The sequence below is a fragment of the Eumetopias jubatus genome, unplaced genomic scaffold, assembly GCF_037043125.1.
Source record: "Eumetopias jubatus isolate StellerSeaLion01/CBP00866 unplaced genomic scaffold, mEumJub1_p1.0 scaffold_11, whole genome shotgun sequence".
Taxonomy (NCBI): domain Eukaryota; kingdom Metazoa; phylum Chordata; class Mammalia; order Carnivora; family Otariidae; genus Eumetopias; species Eumetopias jubatus.
The window spans coordinates 39,434,715-39,452,145 of NW_028274817.1; the positions used below are offsets into that span (position 1 = coordinate 39,434,715).

The 17,431-nt window shown below is 33.7% G+C and overlaps 1 protein-coding gene across 2 annotated transcripts in view; it reads right to left on the reverse strand.

Annotated features, from left to right (window-relative positions):
* The window catches only part of TBC1D8B (TBC1 domain family member 8B), a 53,769-nt gene that overhangs the window by 25,440 nt on the left and 10,898 nt on the right, over positions 1 to 17,431 (reverse strand). For both annotated transcript variants that reach the window (XM_088028954.1, XM_028089744.2), the window contains exons 2-7: positions 12,953 to 13,063; positions 9,848 to 9,966; positions 9,061 to 9,286; positions 8,140 to 8,380; positions 5,271 to 5,478; positions 4,257 to 4,424 (exon numbers count right to left, since the gene is read on the reverse strand). In XM_088028954.1, coding sequence (XP_087885080.1) covers positions 4,257 to 4,424; positions 5,271 to 5,478; positions 8,140 to 8,380; positions 9,061 to 9,286; positions 9,848 to 9,966; positions 12,953 to 13,063 — 1,073 coding nt within the window. The remainder of the gene's footprint in view (positions 1 to 4,256; positions 4,425 to 5,270; positions 5,479 to 8,139; positions 8,381 to 9,060; positions 9,287 to 9,847; positions 9,967 to 12,952; positions 13,064 to 17,431) is intronic.

Below are 17,431 nucleotides of genomic sequence, written 5' to 3' on the forward strand. Positions count from 1 at the left end.
TTGAACTCTAATTCATTGCTGGTGGAAATGCAAAATGGTACAGCCACTTTGGAAGATGGTTTGGCAGTTTCTTAGAAAGCAAAACATAGCCTTACTATATGATTCAGGAATTGTGCTCCTAGGTATATACCCAAATAGTTGAAAATGTATGTCTACACATACATATCTGCATGTGAATGTTTATAGCAACTTTATTGATTGTTGCCAAAAATTGAAGGCAAACAAGGTATCAAGAGGTGAATGTACAAACACTGTGGTATATCCAGATAATGAAATATTTTTCAGCAATTAAAAAATGAACTATCAACAAAACATAAAGAAATAGAAAATTTGAACTTACTAATAACATGTAAGTACACTGAATCTGTAATCCAAAACCTCCCACCAGAGAAAAACCCTGGACCAGATGGCTTCATGGGTGAATTATACCAAACATTTAAAGAATTAATGCCAATTCTTCTCAAATTCTTCCAAAAAAGTGAAGGGGATAGGAACACTCCCAAACTAATTTTTCAGGGCCAGCATGTCCCTGATACTAAAGCCAAATAAAAACACTACAAGAAATTACAAGCCAAAATCCAAATGAATACAGATGCAAAAATTCTCAACAACATACTAGCAGATCAAATTCAACAACACATTACAAGGATCATACACCATGATCAAGTGGGACTTATCCCTGGGAGGCAAAGATGGTTTAACATATACAAATCAATAAATGTGATATAGCACATGAATAGAATAAAGGATAAAAATAATCTGATCATACCCATAGATGCAGAAAAAACATTTGACAAAATTCAATATCCTTTCATGATAAAAACTCTCAACAAAGTGGGTATAAAAGAAACATACTTCAACATAATAAAGGCCATATATGACAAGCCCACAGCTAACATCATACTCCAAGGTAAAAGGTTGAAAGCTTTTCCTGAGATCAGGAACAAGATGAAGCTGCCTACTCTCACCACTCCCATTCAACATAGTACTACAAGTCCTAGCTGGAGCCATCAGTCAAGATAAAGAAATAAAATACATCCAAATAGGAAAGGAAGAAGTAAAACTGTCTCTGCTGATAAAATGATTTTGTATACAGAAAACCCTGAAGACTCTACCAAAAAACTACTAGAACTGATAAATGAATTCAGTAAAGTTGCAGAGTACAAAATCAATGTACAGAAATCTGCTTCATTATTATACACTAACAATGAAGCAGCAGAAAGTGAAATTAAGAACACAATCCCATTTACAACTGCAACAAAAACAATAAAGTAGGAATAAACTTAACCAAAAAGGTGAAAGACCTGTACTCTGAAAACTATAAAACACAGATGAAAGGAATTCAAGATAACACAAAAAACTGGAAAGACATTCCATGCTCGTGGGTTGGAAGAACAAATATTGTAAAAATGTCTTTATTACCCAAAGCAGTCTACACATTTAATGCAATCCCTATCAAAATTCCAACAGCATTTTTCACAGAACTAGAACAAATAATCCTAAAATGTACATGGAAACACAAAAGACTTAAATAGCCAAAGCAATCTTGAAAAGGAAAAACAAAACTGGAGGTATCATAATTCTAGATTCCAAGTTATATTACAAAGCGGTAGTAATTAAAACAGCATTGTACTGGTATAGACACACAGATCAATGGAATAGAACAGAAAACCCAGAAATAAACCCAATTATATGGTCAATTAATCTTTGACAAAGGAGGAATGAATATCCAATGAGAAAAAGAGTCTCTTCAACAAATGGTGTTGGGAAAACTGGACGGCCACATGCAAAAGAGTGAAACTGGACCACTTCCCTACACCATACACAAAAATAAACTTAAAATGGATTAAAGATCTAAATGTAAGACCTGAAACCATAACAAATCATCAAAGAGAGCATAGGCAGTAATATTTCTCACATCAGCTGTAGCAACATTTTTATAGATATGTCTCCTAAGGCAAGGGAAACAAAAGCAAAAATAAATATTGGGATTGCATCAAAATAAAAAGTTTCTGCACAGTGAAGGAAACAATAAACAAAACTAAAAGGCAACCTACTGAATGGCAGAAGATAGTTGCAAATGACGTATCTGACAAAGGGTTAGTATCCAAAATACATAAAAAACTGAAACAACTCAATACCCACAAAACAAATAATCCAACTTAAAAATGGGCAGAAGACATGAACAGACATTTCTCCAAAGAAGACATCCAGATGGCCAACAGACACATGAAAAGATGCTCAACATCACTCATCAGGGAAATGCAAATCAAAACTACAATGAGATATCACCTCACACCTGTCAGAATGGCTAAAATCAACAACACCAGAAAGAGGTGTTGGCGAGGATGTGCAGGAAAAAGAAACCCTCTTGCACTGTTGGTGGGAATACAAACTGGTGCAGCCACTCTGTAAAACAGTATGGAGTTTCCTCAAAAAGTTAAAAATAGAACTATCCTACCAATACAAAAACACTAATTCAAATGGATACATGCACCTCTATGTTTATTGCAGCATTATTTACAATAGCCAAACTACAGAAGCAGCCCAAGCGTCCTTGGACAGGTACATGGATAAAGAAGGTGCGGTATATGTGTGTGTGTGTGTGTGTGTGTGTGTGTGTGTATAATTCAGCCATAAAAACGAATGAAACCTTGCCATTTGCAACAACATGGATAGAGCTACAGAGTATAATGAGAAGCGAAGTAAGTCAGCCAGAGAAAGACAAATACCGTATGATCTCACTCATAATGTGGAATTTAAGAAACAAAACAAGTGAGCAAAGGAAAAAAGAAGAGAGAGACAAACCAAGAAATGGACTCTTGGCAATACAGAATAAATTGATGGTTACCAGAGGGAGGTAGGTGGTAGATGGGGCAAATAGGGAATGGGGATTAAAGGGTACACTTAAAAAAAAAAATTCCTAGCAAACCAGTATACTGACTGGTATTTTGCACATACCTTTACTAAAACCTTTAAAAATGGGAAGAGAAACTAGAAAACCTTAGAACTCTGACATACATCTGAAAAGAGGATAAACTCATTTTGAGACAAAATCCTTTCTCAGAACTGATCACACCCAACTACTAGAGGCACCTGAGAATTTTGGGGGGAAAATTCCAGTTTTTCAGGTTTAAGAGACACAGATAAATTGAGGAGAAAGAAAGAGAAGCAGAGCATTAAATGTAACAGGGAGAATGAATCTGAAATGGAATAGGACAGGAAAAAAAGTGATATAAGTAAGAATATGGAAGCACTGCGAGAGAAACTACCAGGACTGATCAGGTTTTACCTGTGTCCTCAACATCAAACTAAGGAATATCCTGGGTGCACACGTGAAGAGAATGAAAGATTATAAAGTTGGGGCATGAAAATTCTTGATGGTTAACATGAAGATTCTGGGTCTGGAACAGAGATATATGTATCTTTTAATTACATGTTTTCATTATGTTTTTCTAATATCAAGGAAAAAGCTAGTCTTATTAATACTGCATTATAATTGACTTAGCATAATATTTTTAGTCTCTACTCTGGAGAGGTAAAAGCTGCTATAATCCTATCCAAATAATATAGCCAATAAAGCCAATGTTGATTTTTTCTTTGAATTTTTAATTAAAATACAATAGTTAAAATGTGATAAGTTTTATCACTCTATTAAAACATGAGTTTCCTAGGCATTGAAAATGAAAATTAATTTGAATTGAAAGTATCTACATTTACATAAAGGACACACTAAATATCAAAATCAGTCTCTTAAGCACCCTTCGCCAAGAATATTTGCCTTCTCTAATATTTTACTAGTAAATAGCTTTGCCACTATTTTGCTCTGGGCTATATTATGTAAGTGAGGCTGGACTACTCAATATTAAATAAAAGATATTTAGACTGGTTTAAAATTGCTGTCTCTCTACAGCAGTCAGAGGAGAGTCCTTTTTTTAAGGCCTTATTAAATTTTCAAATATAGTTTGAGTTATTAAAAGCCATGTCACATGAAAGTACAAGATGTGTATATCTGAGATACTGCAGATATAGTCAAGAAGGATCAAATGATAATAATTTTTAAAATATGAGTTCCTAAAGAAGGATAAAGTTAATTCTCACTTCTGCTTTATAATGTGGCTTAGAGAATGTAATTTCTTTGGTTTTAGTCATTTAAACCTAAGCATGAATAGAAAAAGTACTATGAGTTCCCTTTGAAAGAATGGAGCACATGAAACAACCTTTAAAAAAAAATGATTTGATTGCTATATAATTACCTCTGTGCTAACATCGTGATACTGAGTTGAAGCTGCCCCATACTTGAGTCTGAGTTTTGCCACCAGCTGCTCAAAGTCTTGAACTTCACTGAAGCGAAAAGCTGTTTTTCCTTTGATGCTAATGATGACAGATTTGCTGGAATCATTTGTCTTATCTATAGCTAAGACCTGGGGGGTGAAAACATAAATGAATCCCATTCTCCCTTGTTGCTGACGCTTTCGGGCAAAATATGTTTAGCTTAATCTTTTGTGGCTAAAGCTTTGGTCCATGGTATGACTTATTAAGAAATAGACTTTGGGTACTAGTTGCACCACTGACACAAGTAAACTCAGTGCAAGTTATTTCACTTCTCAAGAAAAAGGTTTAATTAACATGTAGCCTTAAAAAATGACAATATAAATGTAAAAATTCAGGGCTACAATGCTGACAATTTATTTCTAACTTACATAAAAGCTACCAATTATATTCTTTTTGACTGTGTGTATCAAATATAATAGTCTAAGTCTTGGTATTCATGTTATAAATGTCTGGGCAATCATGCTCCATCTTGAGTCATCCTGAACCTTATCTGGTTTGTAAATTTTTAATTTTTTTCTATTTTTACTTTTAATGAGAGCTATAATGCTCTTATACTAGTACTCTTATCCTGAAGAATAATACTGAACTTAAAAAACGATTATTGGGGCATCTGGGTGGCTCAGTTGGTTAAGTGTTTGACTCTTGATTTTGGCTCAGGTCATGATCTCGGGGTTGTGAGATGGAGCCCTGCACTGGGCTCCACACTGGGTATGGAGCCTGCTTGGGATTCTCTCTCTCCTTCTGGCCCTCCTTCCTCGCCCCCCACTTGCTCGTATGTGTTCTCTCTCTCTCTCAAAAAAAAAAAAGATTCTTAAAAATTACTAAAAGGGTGGTGCATATAGAGTTTTCAATAATTTACAGAATTAAATGATATTTTATTCTGTGAATGATAGCATTTTCAAACTAAAATTGATATGTAACCAAATTTGTATTACCTCTCGTAATGGAATGATTACACAACATAGATTGCCATCCTGGCTAGCAAAGCAGATATAGTTTTCTGAGATGCACATTTTTCCATGAGTATTAAAGTGGCTGAATGGTACCCATAAGAAACATTCATGTACTTCTTTCAAAGTCTCTTCTTTGGGGAGCCTAAAAAAAGCATTAAACTGCTCACTGTGGGCTCGATTTTCCAGACCTCTGTAGAAAAGAAAAAAGAGGGCTCAAATAAGGACTTCTAAAGTACACACATGCCCATATTGACTAATCTAAATGTACTCCAAAGCAGAAAGAGAAATATTACATGCTATGTTCTTCAACAAATTATGTAATGGAAGAAACACACGGATTCATAACAAATTCATTTTCTTTGTTCCCTATTCCAATTTTGTTTTATTACTAAATTACAATGCACAAAAGTTAGAGATGATGTAGGACTTTAAACCATCTGTTAAGGGGTGATTTGCTGGAAGATTATTATATTATTATATATTCATAATATGCAAATATGGCTAACACCAATATTGGCAAACAATTTTTATATGTAGTTATCAGAAAATCAAGTCACCCAGTTCAAACAAAATGAAAATGAAAAATAAAAAAGAGAAAACTTAAAAATGAAAATTTATGGGATCAAAATTTAGACAAGAACAGTACATAAAAGATAATATTAAAATTAAGTGAAACAAACACTTAAATGAACATTTAAAAAAAGCCATACTAGAAGCAAAATAAACACTGCTTGCACAGTATTGGGCACAGGATAGGCGTCAAGAAATGAAGATGACTTGTTAACTGATATGTAAATATATGAATAAAAAACAATTGCTTAAAATAGTACAATTTTTCTAGAGGCAGTAAACACTTGTGTTAAGCAGCAATGCCATCTGGGGTAGTAAGTAAATTATGCAAGTTCTAACTCAAAGCCAACAAAGTTAAAACCAAATTCATCCTCCCAGCATATACTATTTGAATATGTGGCATTTCATCATGTCTTTCAAAATAATTCTGATGAACAGAAAACCACATTAATTTTACCTCACTTAAATTATAATTTGGTGGGTTATTATTATTTTAAAAGATGAGGTCTATTTATATAAATGAAAAGATGTCCATGATATATTATTTTAAGGGGGGAAAACAGCAGACTATGGAATAATATGTAATGTTTAGTCCCAATCATGTTTTTTGCAAATACTTTTTAATTAATGCATTAAAAAGTCTGGAAGGATATACACCGAAACTATTGCTAATGTATACTGTTTAAATTATAGAAGTAATACATATTTGTAAAAACAATAAGCTGAAGCAATAAAGATACTCAATTTTAGAAAAAGGTCATTTGGAGGCTAAGTCTAAATAATCTATTGTTCTTTTTAACTTACTAGAAAAAAGGATTTAGATATCTATGATTTTCAGTAGGCTCTCTTAAAAATACACATAGACAAAAATGGATTTCCTATATCATTTAAATACAGACTTGGTAATGAACAACTCCTTGATAGATGGCTTTTTAGAGGATATTCTAAGGGAAATAAAATGGCTAAAAAGTTTATGTTTATGGTGGCCAATCAAGAAACAAACTACAAAAACAAATGCTCAACTATAATATAACATAAACTGAATTCCTAATCCTTATAGAGTTCTATTTATAAATCATGCACACTGGGACATAGAAAAAATTCATCTTGCTGATCTATTTTCCAGAAAAGCAGACACACTCACAAAGAAGTCCTTACATATACAGATTTTAGAAATGGTTAGAAATAGGCAAATGGAACAACCATATCCAGTTAGGGCTATGTAGTAATCACACAACCCTCTAGGTCACTTGTTCTGGTCTATCCATAGGACTGCGGCTTAGGTTCCTCTCATAGTTTCCCATACAGTCTATACCCGCATGCTCCTTGCCAGAAGGTGCATTCATTAGCTATTTCTAGATCCTCTCTTCTTTCCCTCTCCTTTGGCATGCTTGTTTCAGTCAACTGTTCTGAGTGTTGAGCAGTATGAAAGGGCTCTGGTCAGTTTCAGCAAACCAAATAGAGAAGCAAACAGCTATCAGAGATACTTCTCATGTAGGCATTAATAATGATTAACATTTATCTAGTGTTTCATATGTTTACAAAGTGCTTTCACACGTTAGTGTTCATTACTCACAAGTGCTCTCTGAGGTAGAAATGATACATGAGGATATTAAGGTCCTGAGAGATAATGACTTGTCCAAGCATTGTTGTACTCTCCTTATAAAGCCCATGTTCCACTGGCTCCACTAACTTGCCTCTTCATAAAAATTATGCTGTCTAGGGGCCCCTGGGTGGCTCAGTTGGTTAAGTGGCCAACTCGTGATTTCAGCTTAGCTCATGATCTCAGGTTTGTGAGATTGAGCCCCAAGTGGGGCTCCGCGCTCAGTACGGAGCCTGCTTGTCCCTCTTCCTGCCCCTCCCCCCAAATACATAAAGAAAATCTTTAAAAAAATGATGCTGTCTACAAATTATATTTAAAAATAAACAATACATTTTACAATATCATACCTGAAACTGTTTAGACTACTCATAGAGAAATGTAGACTAACCAGGCGTATAAAAATCTCTATTTCTAAAAGCACTCCAAGGGCAAATCCTACTGGGGTTTCAATAAGTAATTTTCAAACTTAACTTCTATTACTTCTTAGGATTAAACTTAATGGAGGGAATACTATTTGTGAAATGCATATGAATAAACTAAAAAATACCCCACACATCAATGATTAATTCCAAAGAAAAATTATCATATAACACAGAACAGTTAACTTTTAATGATAATCAATGTTACTGTTCTTTGGTAAAACAGTATTTTGAAAAGTATTAATTAAGCTTTGAATACCTCTTGGTGATTTGTAGAGGATCATCAAGGATTGGGTCATTAGCAAATGTTTCCTTATCAAAAAGTCTCTTTATAGCATAGTTTGCCAGCTGTTCCATAAGAAGGTATGTTTCATTAATATGCAAAAACATTGAAAAGTAGTGATTCTCCCCTTGGGAACACACATGAATACTCTCTGTTAGTATAACATTTGAAGTCTTTTCAAGTTTTGAGACTGCATCCCAGGAGATAATGAGTTTTACTGCAAATAAGAATTATAAGCAGATATGATTAAATTTCTCAATACTGATTAACGTTTATCAATCAGGTCTTTTAAAACAATAGTTAACCACTTGAAAAATGCTATGAACAACTAAAATACTTTAGACTACAAGATTAGTTAAAATTTTGAAGCATAACCATTAACATACAATAATTGGTGATTCTAGGAACAGATACAATTTTAAAGAATTTTTAAAAAATTATTCTGCTTTTATATTTAAATCTGTTACTTTACATAATTGCATAATCACTGATGTAAAAACTATATGTGTGCTCTGAACATTACTGTTTGATTCTTCTTTATAACTGCGGGCCATTAGATACTATGGCTACCGTTTTTATACTGTATTTCTAAAACAAGGATTAAAACATGAATTGCAGAGTCTATGGTTTAGAACAAGACAAAGAAAGGAGCTATGTGCCAGGTCACCATCATCATTTAATATTCACTCACTTCCCACAATATGCAAGGCATTCTATATATACTTTCAATGGCTCCTATGTTAAGGATTCTTTCTCTAGATGAAGTGAACTTTTTAATGTACAGTTTAATTACTCTTAATATCAATCCTATTGCTTTATATACAACCTAACAACCCTACAGAGTTGACAGGTCAGTCAGCAAGTTCAAAGTCATGGTAAGCAACAGAAGCCACTTACTTTCTGATCCCAACAAAAAAGAATAGAAGCTCAGAAAGTTGGTGCTAAGATAGAGCCATCCCTGACAAGGAACCCGTCCTTTCCAATAACTGCATGAGTAATAGGTCACTAACTTCTCCTGCTCTGGTAAACCAAAACATTTTTCAAATTTCAAAAGAGCTTCTCGAAATTTCTCAGGATCATCTTCTTTTGCAAAAGAATGTTTTCCCTCTTCAGCAATCAATCCCTAAAGGAGACAAAATATTTTCTGACAATTATTACCTACTAATAAAAATACATTTTATATATTTAAACAGTTCACTGAATACAACTGTATATATCTACAAGCTACATATATGTATAAATGTGTGTACATAAATGCTTCTCTTAGGAGAGAGGTGAGCAAATTTTCTTTAATTTCGTAATAAGGCTTTTTCTAATGCCTCACAAGGAGCTACCACAAACGTAGGTGCTAAATATTTTGTTTTTTGTTTTTTTGGGTTTTTTTGGTGCCGAAACCCAGGACTGAAGTTGCTAAATATTTTTTTTGATTGAGTGAAGGATTCATCCAAATTCCAAACTCATGAAATACTGAAATGAAAATATCCCTAAGAGCACTCACAAGGGCACCAAAAACTAATCATTGACCTCATAATTTTCTTTAGCACTGATTCTGACATTCATATGTGTACTTCTGCCAATCCTGAAAGGTGTCAGTAAAACAATGACCTTCCCACATGGCCTTTGATCCTAAAATAAGAGGGTCAAAGATATAGTATTCCATCTACAAAATAAATCCATCACTTACTCTTATCTTTCCTTGTACAAAATTAGTAATATCTTCATTTGAATCAAACACAGATAAGGTCTTCATGATATTTTGTTCCAACCAATCCCAATGTTTGGTTATTTCTTCTCTGTTGGCTCCTGATTAATAATGAAAGAGAATAAAGACTCAAGGGAAACTCCACAACAAAACTGCTCTTGATATTTACAAGCTCAGTTTAAAAAGAAATAAAATTATATTCGCTCGTTTTCAGAAAAGATGATCATAAAAGAATAAAGATATTAATTACACTTATTCTCTACTTCATCTGTATATGTAGGGATAAATACTATTTTTTATTATAAATGAAAGACTAAAATATTTAATGAAAGGGGGAAAAGTAAATAGAACTCATGACAAAAGATATAAAATTCTGAAAACAAGATGCCAATAACTGGTGCCTACAGCAACCAATGTTTTTTAAGAGAATATATAGAGTGCCAGAACATAAATATATAATTTAATCCGTGGTCTTCAAGTAATACAGTCAGTACTGTCCCTATAATCTGTGTGACTGCAAACAGCATGCACATGACAATACTATGCACACTGTATAAATGTGGATTTCAACTGTGGCAACTCTACTTATCTTAGAAGGTGAAGCCTTTGCTCAGTCACCCTTTTCATTAAAAGGCCTTGTTAACCTAAAGAAGTTTCAGCAAAGAGGTTAGAAACCCTGTAGCAAGTAAATCTATGTGACCTGCTGGATCAGTGTTAGGTAGCTTGTTGAGGGTCAAATATTACAGTTAGCTCTGGGTTGCTTTGGCTTGAAGAACTTAAGATCTTTAAGATCTTAAAGCCTGTAAGATCTCCCCAGCATTGCGGATTAAAAAAGATATTTAAGATCTTTACCTTTAAGATACTTTTAAGACCTCCCCAGCTTTGTGGATTATAAAAAATATCATTCAAAAGACACATTTGGCTCCTTAGTATGTTTTATGATACATGCAAGTGATATATTAACTGAAATTGCAAAACTGCCTATTTCTTATAATCCAGTTAAAAATTGTATTCATGTTACTAAAGTCACAATACCAAGTGTAATAACTTTTTTAATGAATCACAAATAAAAGCCATGGGAAAATTTTAAGCCTTTATTTTGGTCCTTTATGTATAAGGAAGCTTCAAGTTGGTAATTATTATATTTCTGCATCATGTTAATTTGGGAGAATAAGTTACATAATAATCCCCCCTCTTTAAAGTAGAATGGATATTTTTCCCTAAATAATTTCTACCAACTAGGTTTAGAGTTGAGGTTACAAATGTCTCATAACATCAGCAGGTATAATGTTTTCTTCATTTAGTTTAGATGGCATTCTTTTTAAGAGAGCCAAGAGAAAACACTCACTGGCAATGCTAAAGTAAAAATATAGGGAGATGCAAAAGATAAGCCACATATCTTTAAAAATTCATGGTATGCTGTATGTTCACACATATGAACTATCCAGGAACTCACATGCTTTTTTTTTTAAGTGTACCTCTCTACTTAAGAGAGGGGGAGATGAAAGAGAAAAAGGCAGTCTTTCAACATTAATAAGGCCAGAAATCCGGGTTTTTAATTTAGAACATTATAATGGCATCATAAAAGAAGTAAACTGTCATTGTGGGTTTTTTTTTTAATTTTGAGTTGTTTTATCAGGAAGAATATCCTAATTCATTTTCTATCTACAATGTGTGTGTGTGTGTGTATATATATATATATATATATATATATATATATATATATATATATGGAGGCATCTGAACTACCTCAGCATGAATGAATATGTAGCATTACCAGTAAGACATCTCTTCTTATTTCAAGGATATAATGCCTTTTGTGAGAAAGTAGGTGTGTAACTAAAAATGTTTCAATTTTTCAGGCTTAAACTTTCTTAGGGGACAATCTTTAGTTTTGGGCTTGATTCCCCTAATCTGAGTTATTACAGATGAAGTGTGAGGAGTTCTCATCTTCTCAGCAGTTGGGTGAAGCAGATGTAAGTTGAAGAAAGGAATCATATAGCAGTAGTGCTGACCAAAGTTTGCTCAAAATTTGCTGGAACACATGTTTCAGGTCCTTCACACTAATGGATTTTTAAAAAAATTGTAATAATCTGTAATCCTTCTTCCCTAAACAATTAGATGTCTTGCTATTCTCTCAATGTAGAGTTACACATTTAACTCCTTTCTAAATTAAAACTAGGGAGTATAAATAAATGTAAATATTCAATTTCTTAGTATCCTTATTTGTTTGGATTATACATTTTTCCCCCATGTGGAAATAATGCAAACATTTATTTTCTATATCAGACAAGAACACAGTTTAGTAATCCAATTCTACTGCAGCATTGTAAAAATCATCCCTTCACCACAGTGTAAGATTTAAATGCATCTGCACAAGGGTGCACACTATATAAAAGGAGTAAGGTTGCTGCTGCCCTGCCGAGCACTTCCGGTCCCTACCCAGGTCCTACTGCAATGCTGGTGGTCCCAATGGTTTTATCCAAATAAATTGTGTTTAAAAAATAAAGCATTTAAAAAGACAAGTCAAAATGTCTCAGAAACCATATCTCCAACTCAAACTTCATCTATTTAAATGTTATATTTGCCTCCCACTAATAAACCTTTATTTCACTCAAACTGAGCAATAAATATTCCACACTGAAGTATCTTCCTTGCCCAATTAATCCAAAGGAAAACAAACTGAAATGATTAGTAAAGAAAAATGTAGGGACTAACACACCCTTTTAATATGTTTTTAAATATTTTTAAGGTTTAAAAAGTGTTTAAAGTTTGTAATTCCTAGTAGGAAAAGATTATCTGAATGAATATCCTAATGGCAAACCACTATAGAATGGATTATACATTTTACTTATTTATTTATTTATTTAAGATTTCACCTCTCCATTTGACAGAAAGAGACATAGTGAGAGAGGGAACACAAGCAGGGGGAGTGGGAGAGGGAGAAGCAGGCCTCCCGCTGAGCAGAGAGCCCAATGTGGCGCTGGATCCCAGGACCCTGGGACCATGACCTGAGCCGAAGGCAGACGCCTAAGGAATGAGCCACCCAGGCGCCCCTGGATTATACATTTTAAAAATCGTACTCACCACATGCAATTGACAGGTAAACTTGAGAATCTGGTGTCTGGTGTAGGATGCGAAATGGAGCAACTTTAGCAGTAGAGTCTAAAACTGAATCAAGAGTCCCAACCAGAAGCCCTGGTGTAATAAAGAGACCATTGAAATAAAGATTTTACAAAACATAAAACCAATATCACTTCATCTGAAGAACAACCAATGGATTAATCTTTTTTAAAATTTCTAGCCCAAAGTTTCCTTATAAAGATTTTCTTAAAGAAAAAATATATTCAGGATGAAGAGATTACTGTGCTCCAACATGAGTAGTGCTTGAGAAAATTATCGTTCAATAAAACATAAGTCAGGTTCAATTGTCCAAATCTCACTATATATTTACAGCACTTATATATATCCTTTATAAGGTTGTATATATAGCAGATAAGAATGTAGATTCTGGTACCAGAGATCTACTAGACTTGAATACTGGTTCTTGTCACTAGTGCCAAATTGAACAAGCTGTACTTATTTTTTCTTCATCTTCATTTGTAAAATAAGGGGGTTAAAATAGAACCTACCACAAAGGGTTGTTAAAAAGATGAAATGAGCTATTATTACATATAAAAATTAGAACAATGCTTACCATATAATAAAGCACTCAATGTTAACAAATCTTGGATATTTAAACAAGGTAAAACGTTGATTAAATAAATGTATAGGAAGGGGATTTTCTTTTTAACAATTTTTAATTCCTCAATTTGAATTCAAGGCTTTTGATCAATTAGTTCCAATGTAATTATCTGATTATATTTCCTACTCCTCCCTAGAATAAAGTTTGCTGCTTTAACAATCAGCTAATTCCTCTGTTAGAGTCTTTGCTAAGCAATTCTCTTTTTACCTATGCATGTTAATGCAAGTCTTCTAGCTCAGTCCGCGAATCCAGATTCTACATTTTCCTCAAGACCCACTTCCCACATAAAATCTTTACTAGCAACCCCAAGTAATAATGCTTTCTCTTTTCCCTGATTACTTTGAACACTTAAAGTCTGTACAATACAACCTAGCATTTTGATTATTAGGCTAGTTATTAAAGCTACTTTCTAAACACTTCACATATTGTCTCTTTACCTAGAATGTTAGCTCTCAGAGGACAATAATCATGTCTTCTACTTCTGGGTTTGTATGCCCCCTAACTTTCAACATGTTGCTGGGCACAACAGGGGCAAAATTTCAATGAGATGACTGAAATATATAAAACTGCTTTCCTTTCCTGTAAGCTTTGATTGGTTGAGTGTTGGTGTTGTTTTATAAGGTATTTTTAATTCAGCATATAGATTTGAGAAAAAATTCAAACCAATTACAAAGTAGGCTTTTGGCTATTTTCCTTTCTTTACTCACTTAAAAGGAGTTAAGATTACAAGCAAGCTTTGAATGAGAATATAGGTAGGTTGGCAGATGTGTGATAGGAAGTTATTATGAGCATTGAGGGAGGTAAATTAGAAGATTAGGTGGTAGAATAGAGATATAAAGAGAAATTTGGCTCAGCTGAAAGGAAAGGGTAAGAGAGTAAATGTAAGAATCAATAAAAAATAAAAACAGGGGTCACAAATGCAGCATTATATAATATCAATTAGCAACCTGACAGAGGGTTTTGATAGTGGAGGTAAAGTATCAAGGAAGATTTTGGCAATGGCAACATGTACAGATTACAAAGAAAAAAACTGATCTGATATGAAAAAAAAAATCTGGTATGAATGGAAGAATTTAAGAAATAGAAATAAGAAAATCCAGACAATATTATGAAAGAGGAGGTGCTGGGGAAAAGAGAATGGGAATGAGGAGGAGAGAAGAAGTGATTATATTTCAACTAATAATGACGGAAATCCTGGAGGGTTTGGAGATAAAAGAAAAAAAATAATTCTATCACTTCCAGCATGAAAAAGGTACTGTGAGAAGCTGGATTTGGCTAAGAGATCAAGGATAAAGAAAAGTAGGAGCTAAACATTGCAGATAGCCTCTTCATAGCAATGTGATTGAAATTATTCAGGAAATGGAAAAAAAGGAGAATGTTCTCAGTTTGAAGACCAGAAAGTGAAAATATTCAGAAGAAAGATAAGAGTAGAAGTAAAAGAACCAAAAGAGGTAACTCTCTTCAAGTTGAAAAACAAAACCAAGGGTATGAATGTCTGTGTATATAAATATACATATAACAACTTGACAACATTGTCAAAATAAAGGAATTATAACTTTAAATAAAAGCATTTATTAAACAGCACTGTTTTAGCTGCTAGATTTGCCTTCCAAAAACTTAAATTCTAAAAATTTTAAAAAAGTATTGTCAAATTTATAAGGAAAATCATTTATTTTGCCCTTACCACATTTTATTATTTTTTAAGATTTTATTTATTTATTTTTGCGAGAGAGAGTGTAAGAGAAAGAGAGAGCAGGAGCAGGCGGAGGCTCAGAGGGAGACGGAGAAGCAGACTCCCCACTGAGCCGGGAGCCCCATATGGGGCTGGATCCCAGGACCCTGAGATCATGACCTCAGCCAAAAGCAGATGCTTCACCCACTGAGGCACCCAGGCACCCCTGGCTTTACTACATTTTAAATAAAACTAGCTTAAATTCTATTTCCTTACGTACATACATTAGAAAAAGTAATATTAGAACAGGAGAAAGAGCAAAATGGTAAAAAAAAAAAAAAGTATGGCTCAGCTGAAAAATAATGGTGGGAGAGTGGATGTGTAAGGAGGCAGAAAAGAAAGGAGAGGCCACAGATAACCATTCCTGAGTAACATAATAACAATTAGTTCTCTGATAGAAAGTTGTGAGACTGGGGACAAAGCAGTCAAAATCACTGACAGGAAAGGCCATTTTTTTTTTTTTTTTTTTTGCAGCAGAAATGTGTTCACAAGATTATAAGTGCCTTACACTATGTAGAAAGGAAATTGTTCAGTTTTTATAAGTACATTAAATCTGTCAGTTAATATAAAGCTATATGACAAATAATTTGGAAGCTAGCGCTAGAATACATTTCCAGTCACTTGGGGAACTCTTCTAGCTCATTAAGCTATAATCATCATCAAGTCCTTGCAAGTCAATCAGGAATTAATATGTGCCAATGTCTGGGTTGTAAAAGTACAAGAAAACAAGCAGATAACTTTGGGTTGCTTTTCTATGTACACAGAGGTTTATTATCTGACAGCCTGAACATCCAAGGTCATCAATCAGCCTACACATGGGAATTTCTATAGCTATAGTAAATTGGGAAGAGAATAGACACTGAGAGAATAGCTACAAGACAGAACAAGAGATTTAAAATTATAAAGAAGTTCAAATCATCCTTTGAATGTCTATATTGAGTAAGGTACCAAAGCTCTAGATCCTGGTAATGTCTATGGGGTTTTGGTAGCATCCAGCCATACAAATAACACCAAACTTCTTAAGGATATACACCATCACAATACTTTTATTAAATGGCATAGGAAGATAACAAAAAAGCAAGGTTCTACCATTTTTTTAAATAGGCTATTTGCAGGTAATGATTATTGCTCATGAACCAATTCTCTTTTGCTGGATAGAGATAAAGCACCATTGAGCTGAAAAATATCCTAACAGGTCATGTAGTCCAACCTCTAGCATATTCACTCTATAGTATTTCTGATAAAAAGCCTGGCTTATTCCTTTATATTCCTATATATTCCTACTTTTCCCAAGGTAGACTATTGTTTTGGTGGGACTTTCTAATAATTGGAAAGTCCTTGAACACTACATCAAAAACTTATGATGTACTATATGCTGGCTAACTAAACACAATAAAAAATTGGAAAGTCCTTTCTAAAATATGAAAGGATTTATATATCTAAATGTTATAGTCAAGGCTAGCTTCAAGAGCTTGTGACCTGTCCAAAGGGCCCCATGCTCAGAAGGGCCCCTGCTTAGTTTAATTCTCTGCTGTCACTGTCTTGAAATTTCTTAATTTTTGAACAAAGAGCTCTGAATTTTCATTTTGCACTGGGCCCCACAAACAAGGTAGGTGATCCTACTTACAGTGGTTATCACTGGGCAGCAGGATGATGGGTGATCATTTTTTCTTAATGCCTATACATATTTTTGGAAACTTTTACAATGAACATTTTTTACCTTTTTTAGATAAAAAATAAAGCTACTTCTTATACACTTAAAAAAAAAGGTCTTTCTCAGAATAAATAAAATGCTATTTCCTTGTAGCATCTGGGACCATGCAAAACATATTCTCTATTCAACACAATGGGTCTTCAAATATTATGATTATCTTGTCTCCCCTTGCTTATTCTTCTCTTCTCCTAGCTTAAAATACTCCTAGTTCTTTCAATTGTTTGTTGTATGAGATTGTCTGTTATATGAGATTTTTCTTCTACCATTCTCTTAACGTACCTATTTGTCAAAGTCTCTTATAAAATGTGCCATTCAAACCTGAATGCCAGATATGGTCTGAATAAATGCAGGTTTTTTATATTGTGGGCTCCAAGG